We start from the raw sequence: 19,619 nt of genomic DNA on the forward strand, positions 1-19,619 counted from the left end.
GTATGTATTCTCTATTTAAGCAGTATGTTTGTGAGGTTTATCCACCTTGTTGCATGTAGGTATGGTTTATTTATTTTATTGCTATACAATATTTCTTTTGAGAAAAAAAATTTCTTTTGATGATCACATCCTAATTTATCTTCCTAGCCTCTTGAGCTTCCCTGTTAGCTCAACTGGTAAAGAATCTGCCTGCAATGCAGGAAATCCTAGTTCGATTCCTGGGTCGGGAAGATTCCCCTGGAGAAGGGATAGGCTACCCGCTCCAGTATTCCTGCCTGGAGAATCCCATGGACAGAGGAGCCTGGTGAGCTACAGTACATGGGATCACAAAGACTTGTACATGACTGAGTGACTAAGCACATCCTGTAGCTAATAGGCATTTATATGGTTGTTCAGTTTGAAATTCTAGTTTAGTTGTTCAGTTTGGGGCTATTTTCAAAGATTGCTGCTGTTATTGACATAATATTCTTTGGTGAGGGCTTACCTGGTGGCTCAATGGTAAAGAATCTACCTGCCAGTATAGGAGATATAGGTTCAATCCTTGAGTTGGGAAGATCCCCTGGAGAAGGAAATGGCAACCCACTTCAGTATTCTTGCCTGGGAAATCCCATGGACAGAGGAGCCTGGTGGGCTACAGTCCATAGTGTCACAAAAGAGTTGGACACAACTTAGTGACTGTGAACAACAAATTCTTTGGTGAAGTATATGTACATATGTCAATGGGGATCATTTTAGGAGTAAAATTGCTAGATCACAGGGTTGTATATATATTTAGCTTTAATAAATACTGTCCAGTGGGTTTTTAAAGTGGCTGTACCAATTTATACTTCTGCCAGCAGAGTATAAGAGTTCTCGTTTGTCTTCATCCTTGTCAGTACTTGGTTGAGATTTTAATTTTAACTACCCTGATGGGTGTGTTGTGGTAACTTATTGTGGGTTTAAGTTGTATTTTCCTGGTGACTAATTGAGTTAAGCACATTTTCATATGTTTATTGACCATTTGGATCCCCTTTTATGAAGTGCCCCTTTGGATCTGCTAACTTAGTTGCCTTTTTCTTACCAACTATACAGGAGTTCTTTATTTATTCTGCATATGAGCTTTAATCAATTTTGTATGTTGTAGATATCATTTCCCACTCTCAGGGTTGTCTTTCACTGCCTTATGTGTGTGCTAAGTTGCTTCAGTCATGTCCAATTCTTTGAGACCTTATGGACTGTAACCCACCAGACTCCTCTGTCCATGGGATTCTCTAGGCAAGAATACTGGAGTGGGTTGCCATGCCCTCCTCCAGGGGCTCTTCCAGACCCAGGGATTGAACCCACGTCTCTTATGTCTCCTGCATTGGCAGGCAGGTTCTTTATCACTCACACCACCTTCACTCCCTTAATGGTATTTTTTGATGAACAGATCTGTAATAATATTAATGTGATCCTATTTACCCATCTTTTCCTTTATTGTTAGTGCTTTTGGGGAACTTTTGTTCACCCCAAGTTCTTTTTTTAAAGGTTTTGATTTTGTATTGGAACATAGCTGGTTAACAATGTTGTAATAGTTTCAGATGGACAGCAAAGGAACTCAGCCATGCATATACATGTATCCTTTCTCCCCCAAACTCCCCTCCTATCCAGGCTGCCACGTGACATTGAGCCAAGTTCCCTGTGCTTTAGAGTAGGTCCTTGTTTGTTCACCCCAAGTTCTTGAAGATATTCTTCCATTATCTCCCTCCATCCCAGGTTGTCTTCTAAAAATATTTTTCTTTTTTCTCTTTTCTTACATTCAGAGTTTCAGTCCACTTGGACTTGATTTTTGTGGAATGTTATGAGGGTAGGCATTGGGTTTCATATTTTTCACTATAAGTATCAATATGTCCAGCTGACCCAGCATCATTTATTGAAAACAATTTTCTTTCCTCACTTCTGTGTAGAGCTACCTTTGTCAGAAATCAAGTGTTCAGGTATGTGAGGGTCTTTCTCTGGACTCTCTCTTCTGTTTCTCTGTTCTTTTTGTCTATCTTTGTACCAATATCAATACTTTCATGTTTTATAATAATTTTTGTTAGCCAATAGAGCAGGTTCTCCTACGAGTTTTTTTCTTATAGTGGTAAAATATCACACAAACTTTACCATTTTAATCACTTTAAGTTTACGTTCAGTAGCATTAAGTATATTCATGTTATTGTGCGGTCATTGTCAGCATCCATCTCTGTAACTTTTTAATCTAGCAAAATTGCAACTCTGTACCCAGTAAACACTCTTTCCCTTCTTCTCTAAGCCCCTGGCAACCATCATTCTCTTTTTGGTCTCTTTGAATTTGACTACTCTGTGTACCACATATAAGTGGAATCATATAGTATTTGACCTTTTGTGGCTGGCTTGTTTACTTACTGTTGCATTTTCAAGGTTAATCCATATTGTAGCATGTGTCAAAATTTCTTTCTTAAGGCTACTGAATAACATTCCATTATGTGTGTAGACTACATTTTGTTTATCCATTCATCAGTTGATGGACCCTTGGATTGTTTCCACCTTTTGGCTATTATAAATAACTCTTTCAAGTTTTTCTTCATCAAGAGAATCTGGTCTATTCTTAGTTCTTAATATTCCATTTACATTTTAGATTCTGCCATTCAGGTATCAGATCAACTTAAGAACTGTTGTCTTTTCATTGGATTTCTTTTAATTTGTGAACATGGTATCTATGTTCTTTTTTTGGTTTTATTTTTTTCTTAATAATAGCTTTTCTATATAGTGCTCTTGTGCACCTTTTGTGACATTTATTTCTATATATTTGATTGTTTGATGTTTTTAATGGCATCTTTCTAAAAGTTTTTGTTTTTTAACTGTTGATGGTATATCGATATACATATACAGTATACAGTTGATTTTGTGTGTGTTCTTTGTCTAGCAGCTTTGCTAAACTTGAATGTCATTTCCAGTGACAGATGTGAAGATTTTAAAATGCTTTCCACATAAGGTCATATTACCTACAAATGAGTATAGTTTTATTTCTTCCTTTCCAATGTTTATACCCTTATTTCCTCATACTTCAAACTTTCTACTAGCCAGGATTTCCATTTCAATGTTAAGTAAAAGTGGTAACAAAGGATATCCTTGTTTCATTCTCTGTCTCAGAGGGAAAAATTTAACATTTTGTTACTAGCATGATGTTGCTGTAAGTTTTTTATAGATGGCCTTTACCATATTAAGGAAGTTTCTTTTTTATCCTTGTTTTCAAAGAGTGTGAAAAAAATCATGAATGGATATTTAATTTTATCAAACACTTATCCTGAACTTATTGAGATAATCCTCTTAATTTTCTTTTCTGTTCTGTTAACAGTGAATTAAATGCATATATTAGGAAAGAAGAAAGGTTGAACAGTAATGAGCTAAGCGTCTATCTCAAAAAGTTAAAGGATTTCCCCTTGCCTACTTAACTGTTAAAAATAGTATTTGAGCCCATTATTCCTACTGAAACGATATTATAATGTAAACCACGTTTTTGCTATAGAACACCTACTAAGATTTAAAAATATTTCCCACTCTAAAGTAGAGTTGAAACCTCTCACTTGTAAATGGAGATATAGCGGAGAAACTGAGAATAACAGTTGATGCCACATGAACTGGCACACATGTGTTTTTGAATATTTTAATTTTATAATTTTTAAAACATTCTGGGCTGAGTCACTTATTTTGGTAATGGCATTTTGAATTCCTATGCTATGAATTAAATCCCTCACTTTCTAGTAGGGTTCAGAAATAGATTTTAGACTTTAGAGATGTAGAGGATGTACTTGGTATATTAGGAACATCATATGTCATCAAGCGGGTAGTTCCAGTCACCTGGATAATCATCTGAAACATCTACCTCAGTGTGATTTTGCTGCTTTCTTTTACCAGTTTTAATCCATGAGTCTTCTTGTAGAAAGGCCTAAGACTTGCTCTAGTGGGTTTTGATGTAGTCAACTAGTTGCACCATAATTTCCTTCCAAGACTGAAGGTGAAAGATTCTGTGAATCAGAAGTTCAGATACCTCCACAGATAAAATGCCCATTTTATAGATTATTTAGATAGCTGTTAAGATATCCTACTTCAGCCTTCTAGCTTCTTTACTGCTGAATTTCAGTCTGGAAACCATGATAATTTTGAAAGTGCTTTAGTCTGAGTGGAATTTTTGATGTTAGAGTTAATTCAGAGAAAATAACTCTGTAAAATGAAACTGTGCTGAATATCAACTCACAATAATTCACTCTAATTTATGACTTAATAGTTATTTAAAATGCAGTTATTGGTCTTTGAGCCTGTTTTTGCTTCATACTCACCTGGCATTTTAGGTTGCCAAAGCTGAAGACTTCCTTCTTAGCTGATGTTAAATATTGTTGGTTAAGCACACACGTCATTATCAAGAAAACAGGAAGCTATGTAGGAGAACATGCCAAATGGTGAATTAATAGAGTAAAGGAAACTGACGTTTACTCAGGGAAGGAACCCTAGACTCATCTGCTTTGTTCTTTTTAGGTGGCTTGAAGAATAGAAATGGTTTGTCATTACTTTTTTCCAGAAAGTATGTCAAATAATAGGTTCAGCTTTAAACTGGAAAGCATATATTTTGCATTGTCTTAAAAATGCTGATGTCTTAAAGATTGTAGAATATCTTCATTTAACTTTGTTAAATCAAGATTAATTCTTGGCTGTTACTCAGATCGTGTAAAGTGTTGTGAAATTGCCTATCTTTTCTTCTTTATAGTGAAACTCTCCTAATTTGAGTATGATCTCAGTAATTAGGAACTCAAGTAATGATTTGAAAAGGATTCAAATCTAAATTTACATTTCACTATTATTTAAAGACTTTGCTGAATAAATCAAGAGTGTCAACACTGCAGCACAGATTTAATCAAATACATTTGTTGAGAAGAGTTACAATTCACATTTTTCACTAATTCTGATGGTTTTCTCTTTAATTATTGAGAGATGATTTAGTTTGGTGGTTAAGAAAATGGGCCTCAAAAAAGAAAAGAAAATGGGCCTTGGAGCTAGACATCCTGGGCTTGGATCCCAGCTCTGTCACTTACTAGCAAGTTACATAGCTTCCATTTGCCTCAGTTTCCTCATCTGTAAAATGGAGACAATAATAGCACCTATTGCTGAAGGTTGCTGTGGGCTTAAATAGTTTAATTAAAGAACTTAGTGCCCTTTGCACAGTAAACGCCCAATAAATGTTAGCTGCTATTGTTATTATTTATTTTGAAAATAGAGTAATTTTAGGTTATGACTTTAAATTCTGAGTTTCATGGGCAATTCTTCAAAGGGAGAACCTTCCACAAATAGTCACTTTTAACTTTCTCAGAAGTGAGGATGAGAACGGCTTCCCAATTCTAGTTAAATCCTTGGTTCTTGCAGGAAAAAAGCACTAGACTGGGAATCAAGGTTTATGCAAACCTTTCATTCAGCAAACCTTTACCTCCGTGCATAGTTGTTGGATTCTCCGTGTCTTGGACATAAGTGCTGCTGGATTCTGAAGATTAGAGATGATTTAAAGATGCTTAGGTCAGGGAGACTAAGATGGACTAGAGTGCCTTGGAAGTGATTTCCAATCTGTTGTCGTCTATAAAATGACAATTTTTGAGTTTAGTTGATGATTTCAGTCATCAGTGCTGGGTTTGTAGCACTGTGCTGGATTGTTGTACTAAGACATTTTGAAAATGGTAAACCAGTTCTTGGCACCAAGAATCTTAGAACTGGTAGGAAAAACAAACCAAAATTAGAAAATAGATCAAAGATAATATTGAGAGTCATGTGATTAGATGGGAAATAGGAGATTGTAGGGATGATAGTTTGAGAAGGTTATTATGCTTAGCATTTTATAACGTCAGTGGTTAGCTCCAAGTTCTTAATAAGGTACCAGAGTAAACTGCCTATTTGATGTTAACTTGAGAGGAACCTTCTCTTTCTCAGAGTACATCATGAGGAACGTTGGGCTGGAAGAAGCACAAGCTGGAATCAAGATTGCCAGGAAAAATATCATTAACCTTAGATATGTAGATGACACCACCCTTATGGCAGAAAGTGAAGAAGAACTAAAGAGCCTCTTGATGAAAGTGAAAGAGGAGAGTGAAGAAGTTGGCTTAAAGCTCAACATTCAGAAAACTAAGATCATGGCATCCGGTCCCATCACTTCACAGCATATAGATGGGGAAACAGTGGACACAGTGGCTGACTTGATTTTTGGGGGGCTCCAAAATCACTGCAGGTGGTGACTGCAGCCATGAAATTAAAAGATACTTGCTTCTTGGAGGGAAAGTTATGACTAACCTAGATAGCATATTAAAAAGCAGAGACATGTTGGCTTTGTCAACAAAAGTCCGTCTAGTCAAGGCTGTGGTTTTTCCAGTAGTCATGTATGGATGTGAGAGTTGGATTATAGAGAAAGCTGAGTGCCAAAGAATTGATGCTTTTGATCTGTGGTGTTGGAAAGACTCTTGAGAGTCCCTTGGACTGCAAGGAGATCCAACCAGTCCATCCTAAAGGAAATCAGTCCTGAATATTCATTGGAAGGACTGATGTTGAAGCTGAAGCTCCAATACTTTGGCTACCTCATGCGAAGAGCTGACTCATTTGAAAAGACCTTGATGCTGGGAAAGATTGAGGGCAGGAGGAGAAGGTGATGACAGAGGATGACATGGTTAGATGGCATCACTGACTCAATGAACGTGAGTTTGAGTAAACTCCGGGAGTTGGTGATGGACAGGGAGGCCTGGCGTGCTGCAGTCCATGGGGTTGCAAAGAGTTGGATACGACTGAGCGACCAAACTGAACTGAAGCGTCACTTGGGAATTCCTACATGCACAACCTTTCTAAAAGGGAGCTCAACACCCTTTGTTTTCTTACCTGTTAGACTTTAAAATAGTGAATCTCCAGTATAATGAGGTAATTAGAATTTAGTGGAAGGTACATTCTTAGAGCATGGTTCATCCCCAGACCCTTTATATGTTATGATGGTAAGATGATATCTTTTTGTTCTTGTCATTGCTGTATTCCCAGCATCTAGCGCAGTGCTTGGGCTTGATGTGTAGTCAACACTCAAGAAATATAGTTGAGAGGGAATCCCTCAATGGTCCAGTGGTTAGGCCTCTATACTTTCATTGCTGAGGGCCTGGGTTCAATTCCTGGTCAGAGAACTAAGATCCCATGAGCCTCCACTTGGTGTAGCTGAAAATGAATAAAAAGTAAGAAAACAAAAATATAGTTGAAAGGCAAATTTGAAGTTACATTTGAATCGTCAGCAATTTCTAAGTCATCAAAAATTACTTTATTATTAAAAGATATTGGTCTTTTTAAATTTTAGATCTAACTATGTTAGGGCAAGTTGCCATTATGCAAATATAATTTTAATGAAGTTAGTAGCTTTTTACTTACTAGCTTTTTCATACTTGGGTCAGGAAATGCCTTTTTTAGGAGTACTTGCCCTACACAAGGACTAATACTGCATTCTCTGTTACTGCGTTTGACCACAACTTCATGGGAGACCTCACACCAGAGTTGCCCTGCCAAGCCATTCCTAAACCCTGACATGTGAGAAACTGTGAGAGATAATAAATATTAGAAATGTCATGTTTTGTGATGGCATAATATAAAGAGTTTCATACATCTCATTTGAAGACTGTTCATCAGTAAATCACCCTGTCGTATTTCCTTTTGAAAAGGAGTGAAGCACTTTAGAAGAAAAAGATAAATCAGGCCATCATAACCAAGTTTCCTGAGTCAAAATGTAAAAGAATATGTTTAGCTTTAAAATATTTAATTGTAGAATGGTTCATGTTCATTATTAATCAAAACAATGCAGAAGGTCATTGAAGAAAGTTCAAAGGATCACCCTAAATCCTACTACATTTTGGTGATGCTCTTTTTGAAATCTGTTTTTGTACATAGACATAAGCACACTTAGATCTTTCTTTTCTTTTTTTTTTTTGACAGGAAATAGCATTTATTGGTGAGTGTGATTAAGGAGGGAACAGAGCTGATGCTCATGAGTGCAGGGCCTGCCATTTGTCCAGGGGACCACAATTAGGGATGTATTTGACCCCACAGCCGTCCGGGATTAGTCGCATTTCTGCCACCATGTTCTCAAATTCATCAGCATTGAACTTGGTAAATCCCCACTTCTTGGAGATGTGGATCTTCTGACGGCCAGGGAACTTGAACTTGGCCTGGCGGAGGGCTTCAACCACATGCTCCTTGTTCTGCAGCTTGGTGCGGATGGACATTATGACCTGGCCAATGTGGACCCTGGCCACTGTGCCCTGGGGCTTTCCAAAGGCACTGCACGTACCTGTCTGGAGTCTGATTGAGAAACAGCAGGCCAGTCATGAATGCCCACTAGGAAGAGTTGTTTCCAAGGTCCCTTAGGGCTACCTGTACAGGCAACAGGTTGCATACACTACCAAGGAGGCTGCTGTTTGCAGCCATTGCACACAGATCTTTCTTTTCCATACGTGGAACCTTTCTTTTTATCTGTGTTTTTCAGTATTTTTTAACCCAAACCTTTTTTTTTATTAATTGAAAAACTATTGGCCTCCTTGAGTATGATTTGAAATTTCACAGTAAATTAAATAACATGACCAAAACCAGTTTTAGACTGAGGTAATTTAAAAAGGGGAAACAGTTTAATCTTAAACGAACCATTAGGTAAGATGACATTGGCTTGTTTCCCATCAAGCTGTTTATCCGAAGAAATATGGAAGACCGCATAACAAGATATTTTAAGTAATTTGCTCAATGTTTCCTTGGAGGAGGAGCTGAGTGCTGTTTAGGAGGGGGAGGCAGCTTAGCCTTTCTTCTCTGCTCCCTTGAACAGCTTGGTTCTTGGCCCCAAATTTGTGTATACCTTTCAGCCAGACTGAAGCCCTGCAGTTAACTGGAGACTAGCTGATGTAACCCATGTATAGTCCTGCTTGAGGACTGTTACCCCTGCCATCATCCCCACTACAAGTAAGTGATCTTTCCAACATCAGACAGGGCTCTTTTTTGATGAGTTTTTCTTCGATCTTCTGTTTTGTGTGTGTGCAGCTTTAGTGGCTCTTTTAGATTGTCTGGCCCTCCCACAGACCTGCCTCTGTTTCTAGGAAGAATTGGCTGTCAACTGACACTTTCAGCTCTTGACTTCCCTTCTCCCTCAGCTTGCTTCTCTCCTAGTTGTCCCTGTTGAGTAAATCCTCTCATCTCCATCGCCCCTGCTGTTTCCCCAGCCCAAGGGCCCAGCATCTTTCTTGCCTGTAATGGATTCTTCTTTGGTTTCCTGGTTTCTGTTTCACCTTTTCATAGTCCCCTTTTCCATACAGTGTACTGGATAATCTTTTAAAAACTTAGACTCAGATAATAATACTCTTCCTAAAGCCCTCCTTTGTACTCAGAATAAAATCTGAATTAATCGCCACCACTTCCGTGGCTCTGCGTGGTCTGTCCCTTGTGTATCTCTTGTCCTGATCTTTTGCTGTTCTGATCTCCTGTAGTCACTGTGCTCTAGCTGCACTGCCCAGACTTAGCAAGATTCCTTCCCGCAGAAATACCCAACTTGTTCCTGCCTTCACGCCTTTGCACCAGCTGTTTCCTCTGCCTGGAATGCTCTTCACCAGAACTGTGCATAGTTGGCCCCTTTGTGTTATTCAGGTTTCAGATTTCACCACCTCCAAGGGTCTTTTCCAGTCTTCCAGCATCGTGTGGCTCCCGTTTTATTGCAGCTCACTGTGTTTTCTTCATCACATTTAGCAATCTTAAACTATCTTTGTACATTTGTCTCTCTCTCTCTCTTTTTTAAATCATTTCTCCTTCCCTTGCCAGAATTTAAGTATCATGAGACTGTAGCTCTTGTCTATCTTGTCCACCCTGTATTCCTAAGATGTGGAACAATGTTCAGTCAGTCTTATCTAAGTGAAAAGAATCAGTGAGTGAATCACTCAGATGGAGAAATGTATTTTTTCTGCCCCTGGCTGGAACCAGCCATTCAAGTAGAAAGGGAGGAAGGTGAAAGGGCAGAGCACAAAGACACTTTCCTAGTCCTGGTTTAAGCATAAAGTGAATAATATAGAGTATGGCACCACAGTGATTGTAATTATTTCAAAATTTAATTCACATTGTAGAAGGATGAGTTTATTCAAATTAGAATCAGATTAATCTTGAGGATTTCCTGTACTATTAATAACTTCAGTCATTAAGTGATGTAGGTGATTTGATCTTCAGGCCTCCAAAGACACTTGATTGTATGCTTATTTGTTAAATTATTTAAAAACATGGTTGAATATAATGTAAGAGAAAAAAATTCTTAGTGTTGCTTGTAGAGTCATTTCTGTCATTAGATTATACTTCATATTTTATAATGTTAATGTTTAAGTGTTTTCCATGAGTGTTTTCAAAGAACTACTATGTTGTAGGCTAGAAAAGATACTATAAGAGAGATATTTTAGTACCTTCAATAAAATGTGCCCCAAAGAATTTTTTATATTGAAAGGTAAAGGAGGCTGTGATCTTAAAACTTGTAAAAAAAATTAAAGTAAGTTACTCTATAATTATTAGTGCAGCTTTGTTGTTTAGTTTATAAACTAATGTTTTTATTAGCCCCTAAGGATAAAGAGGAATACTCGACCTGGTGTGTGCACTCAGTCACTCAGTCTGGTTTATGCTAAATACATTAAAATTTGTCTCCTTTTCTCTTTCACATTCACAGAGTTTTGGGAAAAAGTAATAGTAAATCTAATATGAGTTCTGAGTTAGTGTTTTTAGAGTCAGCACTTCTCAAATTTAGTTTCAAATGCCGGTTGCCTTTCACAGTGGCCATCTAGGGAAGTGGTACGTTTGTTCCAACAGTGCTTCCTTTCCTTAAACCACTTATGCAGGTTCTTTTTCAGAAATGTTTCATAGGCAGTTTTGGAGTTATGAAAAAACTTAGCCTTCTTACTGTACCAATGAAAAGCTTTGCTTATTTTTTTGACTAAATGAAGACATACAACTTCCTCAACTGACTTCATATTAATATTTTATTAATTTATGAAGCCAATATTGCTGCTACACAGTTGAAGTTATGACTCAGAAGATCATGAGAGATAGCTTACAAAGTAAATCTGTGTAAAGAACAAAGAACATTGTATAACTTTACGAAGTAATAGATTTAAAAAGAAACAACAAGCTGTTGAGACCTGGGTGACTAACTCACCCCCCCTCCCTTTTAAATTTGCATTTTATCTGAAACTGAGTGCAGAGCATTGTGCTCTGCTACAGATGTAAGTTATGGGGTGCCAAATCTAGAGGAAGCGCCTTGTTTTCAGGGAAAGAGAGAAAACCATCTGGTACCAGAAAAAGGCCAAAAGTGGGCTCTTTTTAGTACTAACTGAGTGAAAACTAAGAGTCTATATATAAAATATGACCATAAAACTGTGCTTCTTTTACAATTCTTGGCATCAAAGACTACAGACCTGTTTTGGATCATGTACCTGTTTTCAAAGTTGAGATACACTTCTTTGAGAGAAGTAGCTGAAGCAATGTTGGTATTTAATGTTAGAAGGCATATAGGTTTTATTGTGAGATAAATGAATTATTTCTTTGAGCACAGGTCTTATTTTGTCTTAGCCTCCATGACCATTAAGTGCTTTTATTTTGGTCTATAAGTCAGTGTTTTAATCATTGGTCTGTAAGGTTACTTTTAATTAACTTTATTAAATATAAATATGTGGGGTTTTGAGAAATGCTTTTCTTTTCTTTCTTTTTTAAAAAGCTGCACGTCATTGACTCCTGGACCCAACTGTGACCGATTTAAGTTGCATATACCATATGCGGGAGAGACATTAAAATGTAAGTAAATGATGACTGTTTTACTGAAAATGTAGATTACAGTGCTAGCTATTGGACTTTGTGCTTTAGTGTTTTTATTTCTGGCTTTTAAATGTTATCTCATAAGATATCAATCAGATATCATATGGATTTACCACTTTTTGAAAATTTGTCTCTCAGTCCTAGTTCTAGTCAAAGTAAGACAGTTGGCAGACAGTAAGTTGTGGTCAAGTAGACATGCACGTGTTTTATCTTTTATAACAAAGATCAGAAATATAAACGACTATAAGGCCAGACTGGTAACATGAATGAGGGACATAGGCTAGGGGTGACAAATTGGAGCACTCAACCCAGTTTTGAGTGGTTACCCTTACTGATTTATTGAGAAAAGGTGGAAATCTGTATTTTTATTTGAATTCTCTCAGTTTTAGACATTGGCCACTTCTTGAAAATTACAGTGTGAGCCAGCATTAGGTAGGCCAAACCAAATGTGTGTATGGGCTGCCTTGAGCTCTTGAAACTCTGGTTTGTGACCTTGGTGAATAATATGCAAGACCTCCTGTTGGATTTAGTCCACCACCTGCAGCACTTGCCTAGGTTGCGTCAGCACTTCTCTGCCGTAATCACCAGGACTAAAGCTGTAGCCTGTGATGATGGAGATGATGATCGCTTTGGTTGGTTAGTATCAGTACTCTCATCAGAAATTTTCCCTTGAGCTGAACAGGGTATGAAAGTCTGACTTTTCTTACAAAGAGGAATAAAGAACAAAGATATTGAAGGTGGGACAGATGGGTAAAAGCATTACCTTTCAGACCATGGATTGTGTGTTTTGCCATGTTAGGCCAGAAAAGGACACATCTTAATATTTGTAGAATCATTCTATATTAATTTACCGATTGCAACATGAACTGAAAAATTTGTGACGTGCTGACCTGTTAACCTTTTATTGTTAGTTCATTCTCTGGAAACCATTAAAATAGAAAAGAATTTCACCTGACTGAGATAGTAGGACATATCGGATTGCTACTTTTTTGGGGAAAAATATTATTAAGTAAATTTGAAAGAAATGGTCAAAGTAAATCATTCACATGGTGAAAAATGTAAGTAGTTCAGACATTTTCTAATATATGAAAGCAGTGGTCCTCTGTCCCATTTCTCTCCAATCCTAGACCTGTGTCTCAAAGGAACCACTTAAAACCTTAAAAAAAAATGGTTTCAGTGTCCAGTTCTCCTGGGGATGACCTCCATATACCTAAGCAATATGCTCATGCCTCTCTTTCTTGGCTTACTAGTTTTAGATGTTGCTACTTTTTGACTTCCTGCACTGATGCATGAGGTATCAGCCTGTTTTCATTGTACCAGTTCTCTCTCTTGTCATCTTCATCTTATAAAGTTACAGTGTTGTAATTATCTCACCAGTATTGGTTCCTGTATTGGGAAACAAGGGAACAGTGAGAGACTTTATTTTCTTGGGCTCCAAAATCACTGCAGATGGTGACTGCAGCCATGAAATTAAAAGACGCTTGCTCCTTGGAAGAAAGGCTATGACCAACCTAGACAGCATATTAAAATGCAGAGACATTACTTTGCAAATGCAGGTCTGTCTAGTCAAAGCTGTGGTTTTTCTTGTAGTCATGTATGGATGTGAGAGTTAGACTCTAAAAAAGTTGAGTGCCGAAGAATTGATGCTTTTGAACTGTGGTGTTGGAGAAGACTCTTGAGAGTCCCTTGGACTGCAAGGAGATCCAACCAGTTTATCCTAGAGGAAATCAGTCCTGAATATTCATTGGAAGGACTGATACTGACGCTGAAACTCCAATACTTTGGCCACCTCATGCGAAGAACTGACTCATTGGAAAAGACCCTGATGCTGGGAAAGACTGAAAGCAGAAGAGGGCGACAGAGGATGAGATGGTTGGATGGCCTCACTGACTCAATGGACATGAGTTTGAGTAAACTCTGGGAGTTGGTGATGGACAGGGAAGCCTGGCATGCTGCAATCCATGGGGTCTCAAAGAGTCAGACACGACTGAGAGACTGAATTGAACTGATTGGTTACCCTGTAGCTTCAGTTTTTTTTTTTTGAAAGATTATTTGATGTGGACCACTTTTAAAGTCTTTATTGAATTTGTTACAGTTTTGCTTCTCTTTTTTTTATGTTTTGATTTTTTGGTCCCAAGGCATGTGGGATCTTAGTTCCCCGACCATGGGTGGAACCCCCACCCCTTGCATTGGAAGGCAAAGTCCTAACCATTGGACTGCCAGGGAAGTTCCTTTCTTTTTTTTTTCAAAGACTCATTTAAAGCATTGTATTGTATAGTTGAATGAACAGCTCCTAAAAATTCTTAGTAAGTGCCTGGCACACAGTTACCACTGTTGTTTCTTAAGCAAAATTTCTGTGCAATAATGATGCTCACTTAATTTACCGTGCTTTACGTGTGCTTTTCTTTAGTTTCACATTAGCCTAAAGAATCCCGTGGACAGAGGAGCCTGGTGGGCTACGGTCCATAGGGTCGTGCAGAGGCTGATACGGCTGAAGCAACTTAGCATGCTTGCATGCATTGGAGAAGGAACTGGCAACCCACTCCAGTATTCTTGCCTGGAGAATCCCAGGGACAGAGGAGCCTGGTGGGCTGCTGTCTATGGGGTCGCACAGAGCCGGACTTAGCAGCAGCAGCAGCAGCCAGAGACGGTGTCTTTTGGCTCCCCACTTTGTAAGATGATGATATTAACCCCTGTCCTCCTTCACCTCCCAATTTTTGTCTTCTATTATTTTCCTTTTGCATTGTCAAAGTTGATAACTTATTGTCTGTTCTAAATCTGTAATTGCCGTCTGTGCTTTGTCTGTAAATTGCTTGACTGATTACCTTACAGGCCTGCTCCTGCAGTTACCACTGTAGGATTCACCTTTATTCTCTTGGGTTTGACCTTGCTTTAAAAAATTACCTGAAAAACTCTCAAATTGATACCCTTTGAGGTGCCTCAGTGCTTCAATTTGGAGGCCAAACTAAAACCTCTTTAGATTTCCAGATGGAAATTGTTTTTTAATATCTGTTGACATTAAAATATGATAGTCATCAAAATAAATGAAACCAACTGCATAAATTTTGAAACAAGTTACTGCTCTCTGATAGTATGAACTAGAAAAATTTATATAAATAAAATCAAAACAGATGAACAAACCCTTCAAATACCTAGTTAAAATTCAAGTAAAGATCCATTGAACTTATTGGACTGGTGTTTTGTGACTCTGCCCACCTAATATCAGTGATTGTATAGCAAGGTTATTTTGCTTTCCTTAATTTGCGCAACTTTTAGGCCATGGCAATTAAAGTTTCTCTCTTTGTCACTGTACTTATTTAAATTATTTCAAAATTAAATCTCTTTACAGTATTTTATACAGTTTATCCCTTGGTATCGACGGGATTGGTTCCAGAAGCCCCTGAAGATACCAAAATCCATGGATGCTCAAGTCCCTTAGATAAAATGACATGGTACATTCGGTCCTCCATACTCGTGGGTTTCACATGAATATGGAGGGCTGACAGTAAACGTTTCTAAGCGGAGTTTGTTGAATCATGATGCATCAATGGTAGTAGTAATGTAAACAGCTTCTTTATCTAACAGTTCTCATTGAAAACTTGTGGTATGTGATTTAAACTATACTTTTAACTAAGGCTGAATCAAAGTATTTGGAGTTTACTTATTACATAACTTTAAACTCAGCAAAGTTAGAGATGGAGACCTTTTTGTCTGTTTTATTAAATTATATCTTCAGTCCCTAGCACTGGAAAGATACTCAGTTAGATATTTATTGAAGGAATGTGATGAATGCATGAATGAATTTTTGAATCTTAGTGTTCAGATTTTTGTTGGTTGAAGTATGGTGTAGTAAAGAATGTGACATTCTGTTACTTGTATCAGCCTTTTGCCAACAGAAATTCAATCTTTAGAAGTTATTTATTACACAAGGAATTTGTAATTGGAACATTGCTCCTAACAATTCAGAAAACAGGAAGGACATACAGTATTTTTCAGGTTTGGAATCTGTTTTCATTTTCTTTATATATTTTACTGTGCCTTCTTAAAGCAGATTAATGAAAATCATATGTGACTAAATTTTATATTTTGGAATGTTTTATGTACTAGGAAATAGTTCTTCTATAAATGTTTCATCTGGAATAAAGGAAGCTGAATAAAGGAAGCTTTGCAGTTAATAATAGTGAAAATGAAAGACCAAGGAGAGGGCATATTTCTACCTGTAAATTTATGAATTGATTCCTAAGAATTATCCACATGTATAATGAAGTAACAGACATTAAAAAAAAAACACAGAAGATTATCGTGCACTAGGAATGATGTTTCCTCAGCTCTTTTTAATGTGAAGAGAAAACTGTTGGGCATTGAAAGAGGTGCCAATTTGTGTAAGATTCTCATAGAAAATATCAAAGGATATCTGAATTGAAGAGAAGTCCCTTGAACTGCATGATTGTAAAAGAAATAACTAGTCCTTACTTAAAGAGGATTGGAAAAGTGACTCTTCAGTGATCAAATTGATTTAAATAAAACAAATATTAAGGTCTAGGATAGTGCCACTGAAATGACTCAAAAGTTACAGCAAAATTCACAGAGGAAGATGAGAGTCATGTATTCATATTTGTAATAACTGTCATGTTCTATAACACTTAACTCTTGAAGAAATTATTGTGTTTGTGCTCTGGTGTATCCTATTTAAATAGGGCGGTAGTGAGGCTATTTTGATCATTTTATTTCCAGTCTGTATCTCATATTTTATTTCCAGTCTGTACCTGACATTTAGAGGGGCTAAATACATGTTTGTGAAATGAATGAACCATACTCATTCTTTGGATATAACACTGATGAGGTTTGATGGAGTGGCAGAATCCTGAAATACTCTCAATTTTATAGGTTTTTTGAACAGCACTATTTTATAACTCTAAAGAGAGATAACGGAAATATTTTAAGTTTTATAAAGCAGATCCGTGACTAGTAAATAGAAAGATTTCCTAACATTGGTTTCAAATATGAAATTATCTTTTGGTTTAAAATTGCTATTTTTTCATACTGACTGTTTTAATCAGGGACTGTTTGGTTATAAAAACCCATTGGAACAAACATAAACTAAGGAGTTTGTTTGTTTGTCTTTATAAGGAATTAAGTAAATTCCATGGTGCCCAAGGGCAGGAAGTATAACCAGGCCTTGTAGGGACTGGAAGGATGGTGGGCACGATAGTAACCAGTCAGTATCTGTGTTCTTGAGTGTCTTTGTCATTTAGCATATTTTCTTGTCATCATATTCACTTTATTCTTTTTTAAAAAAATTTATTTATTTTTAATTGGAGGATAATTGCTTTCTAATGTTGTGTTGGTTTCTGCCATACATCAGCATGAATCATCCATAGGTATACATATGTCCCCACTTTACTCTTTTTCCACCAAATTTCTGTTTCTCCTCACAGAGAGTAGAAATGACTTCCTGTGCCCCCCTAGGACATGGTGACTAAGCTCATGGCCAGCAGAGACAGCCTATGGTCTAAATCCCTGGGAGAGAGGGTCTAATTGGCATCTTGGGTTGGGTGTTCACTTGTGATTCAGTCGTATGGTCAAGAGTTCTGGTTAATGTCTTGGCTTGGGTACTAGAGGCCAATTTAACACAAAGTGAGCATGGGCTGGGCAGGTACCCAGGAACCTATCTATCACACTGTTTCAGGAGTTCTTTCTAAAGAGCTTCCAAGTGAAACTAGAGACATTCTCCCTTTGTCTTTAGCAACAGAAGCAAAGCCATTGTTTATCATCTGAGAGGAATGATGAATATTTCAAAGCCATTTGTGACAGAGTCAAGAAGTCATGCCAAAAAAATTATCTCCAAAGGTTTTGAAGTTGAAAGACTTTCCCAGAGGAAAAGCTTTTTTTCCACAGGAAGAAGTGAAAAAAAAAAAAAAGATAATGATTTGAATAATATATTATCTCTTCCGTGTCTTCAGAGGAACAGTATAAAATTACTGTTCATTTCCAAAGCTTTGATACTACGTCAGTAAATTTAAATTTATTTTTGAGAATTATTACAACAAAAAGAAATCAATCTCAGAGCTCCTATTTCAGTAGAATGTACCATTTAATTTAACAATGGTCAGACACATACAAAAATTTTTATAGGCAAATTGCAAATAGTGTTCCAGAATTTCTGCTTTACTGAATCTTGAAATTCAGCTTCATTTTTGATTCTGTCTCAAGTAGTTTGGCTGCTTTATGTGTGTGTGTGTATGTGCTTCTTTCATCTCAGGTCTATTATACGTTACTTTGTCTTAGCCAATCAGCATAGTAAACTCAGAAGACTCTTTTCCTCCTCTTTGTCCTCTAAGACTTCACTTTATGTAGTACTGTGTAGAGACACTCAACGTCTTCATACTGATGACCATCTAACAGAAACTAAACCCCAAACTGGTTGCATCAGAAGGTCCCAGTGGTGTTGTGAAGAAGTTTGTTGTATCAGCTGAAGGAGATACTAAGGTTCTGTTGATATATCTAAAAGAATCTTGCACTTTCCTTAGATTTGTTCTCATACCTTGTATTTTGAACTTTGGTACATCCAAAGGTTGGCTGCTGTGGCTACAACTGTTGGCAGTTTTGTTGGGATGAGAGTGTTATTTTGTGAAAAATTTCTTGTATTGTTTACAATAAATAATCCGTTTGGGAAATGTTAACCACGTAATCTTTCTCGTCTTCCCTTCAATATTTTAGCAGCCGAATCCCACAGCCTAACATTCAGGGCTGTCACAATCTGCCCTTCCAGCCCCTCCATGGGCTCTCTTGTTGGACCTCAGCTGATGACAGTCCAAGTCAAAAGCCTGTACAAATGATTTGCTTGTTGTCCTTCTCAGATATCCTGCCTGTCCTCTTTCTGCTTTTGTTCACACTGTTTAGTCTTCAGTGCTTGTACTTAATTGTTCTGTTGTGTCCGACTCTGCGACCCCATGGACTGTAGCCTGCCAAGCTCCTCTGTCCATGGGATTCTCCAGGCAAGAACACTGGAGTGTCTTGCCATGCCCTCCTCTAGGGGCTCTTTCCACCTCACGGTTCAAACCCAGGTCTCCTGCATTGCAGGTGGATTCTTTACCGTCTAAGCCACCAGGGAAGCCCTTTAGTCTTCAGTAGGGCTTCCCTGATAGCTCAGTTGGTAAAGAATCTGCCTGCATTGCAGGAAATCCTGGTTCAGTTCCTGGGTTGGGAAGATCCCCTGGAGAAGGGATAGGCTACCCACTCCAATATTCTGGACTGTGAGAATTCCGTGGACTGTATAGTCCATGGGGTCCCAAAAAGTCGGACATGACTGGGCAATTTTCACTTTCACTTTCAGGATGGACCAAAGAAATAGTAAAATGGCCTGACAGTTCTGTGACATATTTGGTTCTTCACTTGCGCTCACCAGCCTGCCTCTCCAGTGGCTGCCCTCTCTAGAGGCTCCTCGGCCAGCACTGTTCTTGTCTTCAGGATCACCTGCAAGGAGAGGAGGAGTGAACCAGTTTTACTAGGACTTGTAACAGTTGCGCTAAGTAAAAAGTTGGATGTGCAGTCCAGGGATTTAGTTTGGCATCATGCTGAGAAGCATTATAATTTTCCTTGGTAGCATAGTTCATTTTACTTTATTTTTATCTTTTTAAAAGATTCATTCACTTAAGGATTATTATTATCTAGCATTCAAGGTATTTTTAGCGGCTAATTAGGGAGGCAGGTCACCTTTGATTTAGTGACTGTTCTAAAAAATGGTCATTGAAAGGCAA

The 19,619-nt window shown here is 37.7% G+C and overlaps 2 protein-coding genes and 1 non-coding gene across 4 annotated transcripts in view; 1 reads left to right on the forward strand and 2 right to left on the reverse strand.

The window, feature by feature from the left end:
* BABAM2 (BRISC and BRCA1 A complex member 2) overlaps window positions 1-19,619 on the forward strand; it is a 407,441-nt gene that overhangs the window by 34,403 nt on the left and 353,419 nt on the right. For both annotated transcript variants that reach the window (XM_061155072.1, XM_061155071.1), the window contains exon 3: window positions 11,762-11,838. In XM_061155072.1, the coding sequence (XP_061011055.1) occupies window positions 11,762-11,838 (77 nt within the window). The remainder of the gene's footprint in view (window positions 1-11,761; window positions 11,839-19,619) is intronic.
* LOC133065482 (large ribosomal subunit protein uL16-like) lies at window positions 7,997-8,311 on the reverse strand. The gene has a single exon (XM_061156227.1). It carries the CDS (start codon window positions 8,259-8,261, stop codon window positions 8,022-8,024), a length of 240 nt encoding a protein of 79 aa, XP_061012210.1. The 5' UTR covers window positions 8,262-8,311; the 3' UTR covers window positions 7,997-8,021.
* Window positions 8,382-8,521, reverse strand: LOC133065708 (small nucleolar RNA SNORA70). The gene has a single exon (XR_009694969.1). It is a non-coding gene; the product is annotated as a small nucleolar RNA SNORA70 (small nucleolar RNA).

The sequence above is a fragment of the Dama dama genome, chromosome 11 (assembly GCF_033118175.1).
Source record: "Dama dama isolate Ldn47 chromosome 11, ASM3311817v1, whole genome shotgun sequence".
Classification (NCBI taxonomy): Eukaryota; Metazoa; Chordata; class Mammalia; order Artiodactyla; family Cervidae; genus Dama; species Dama dama.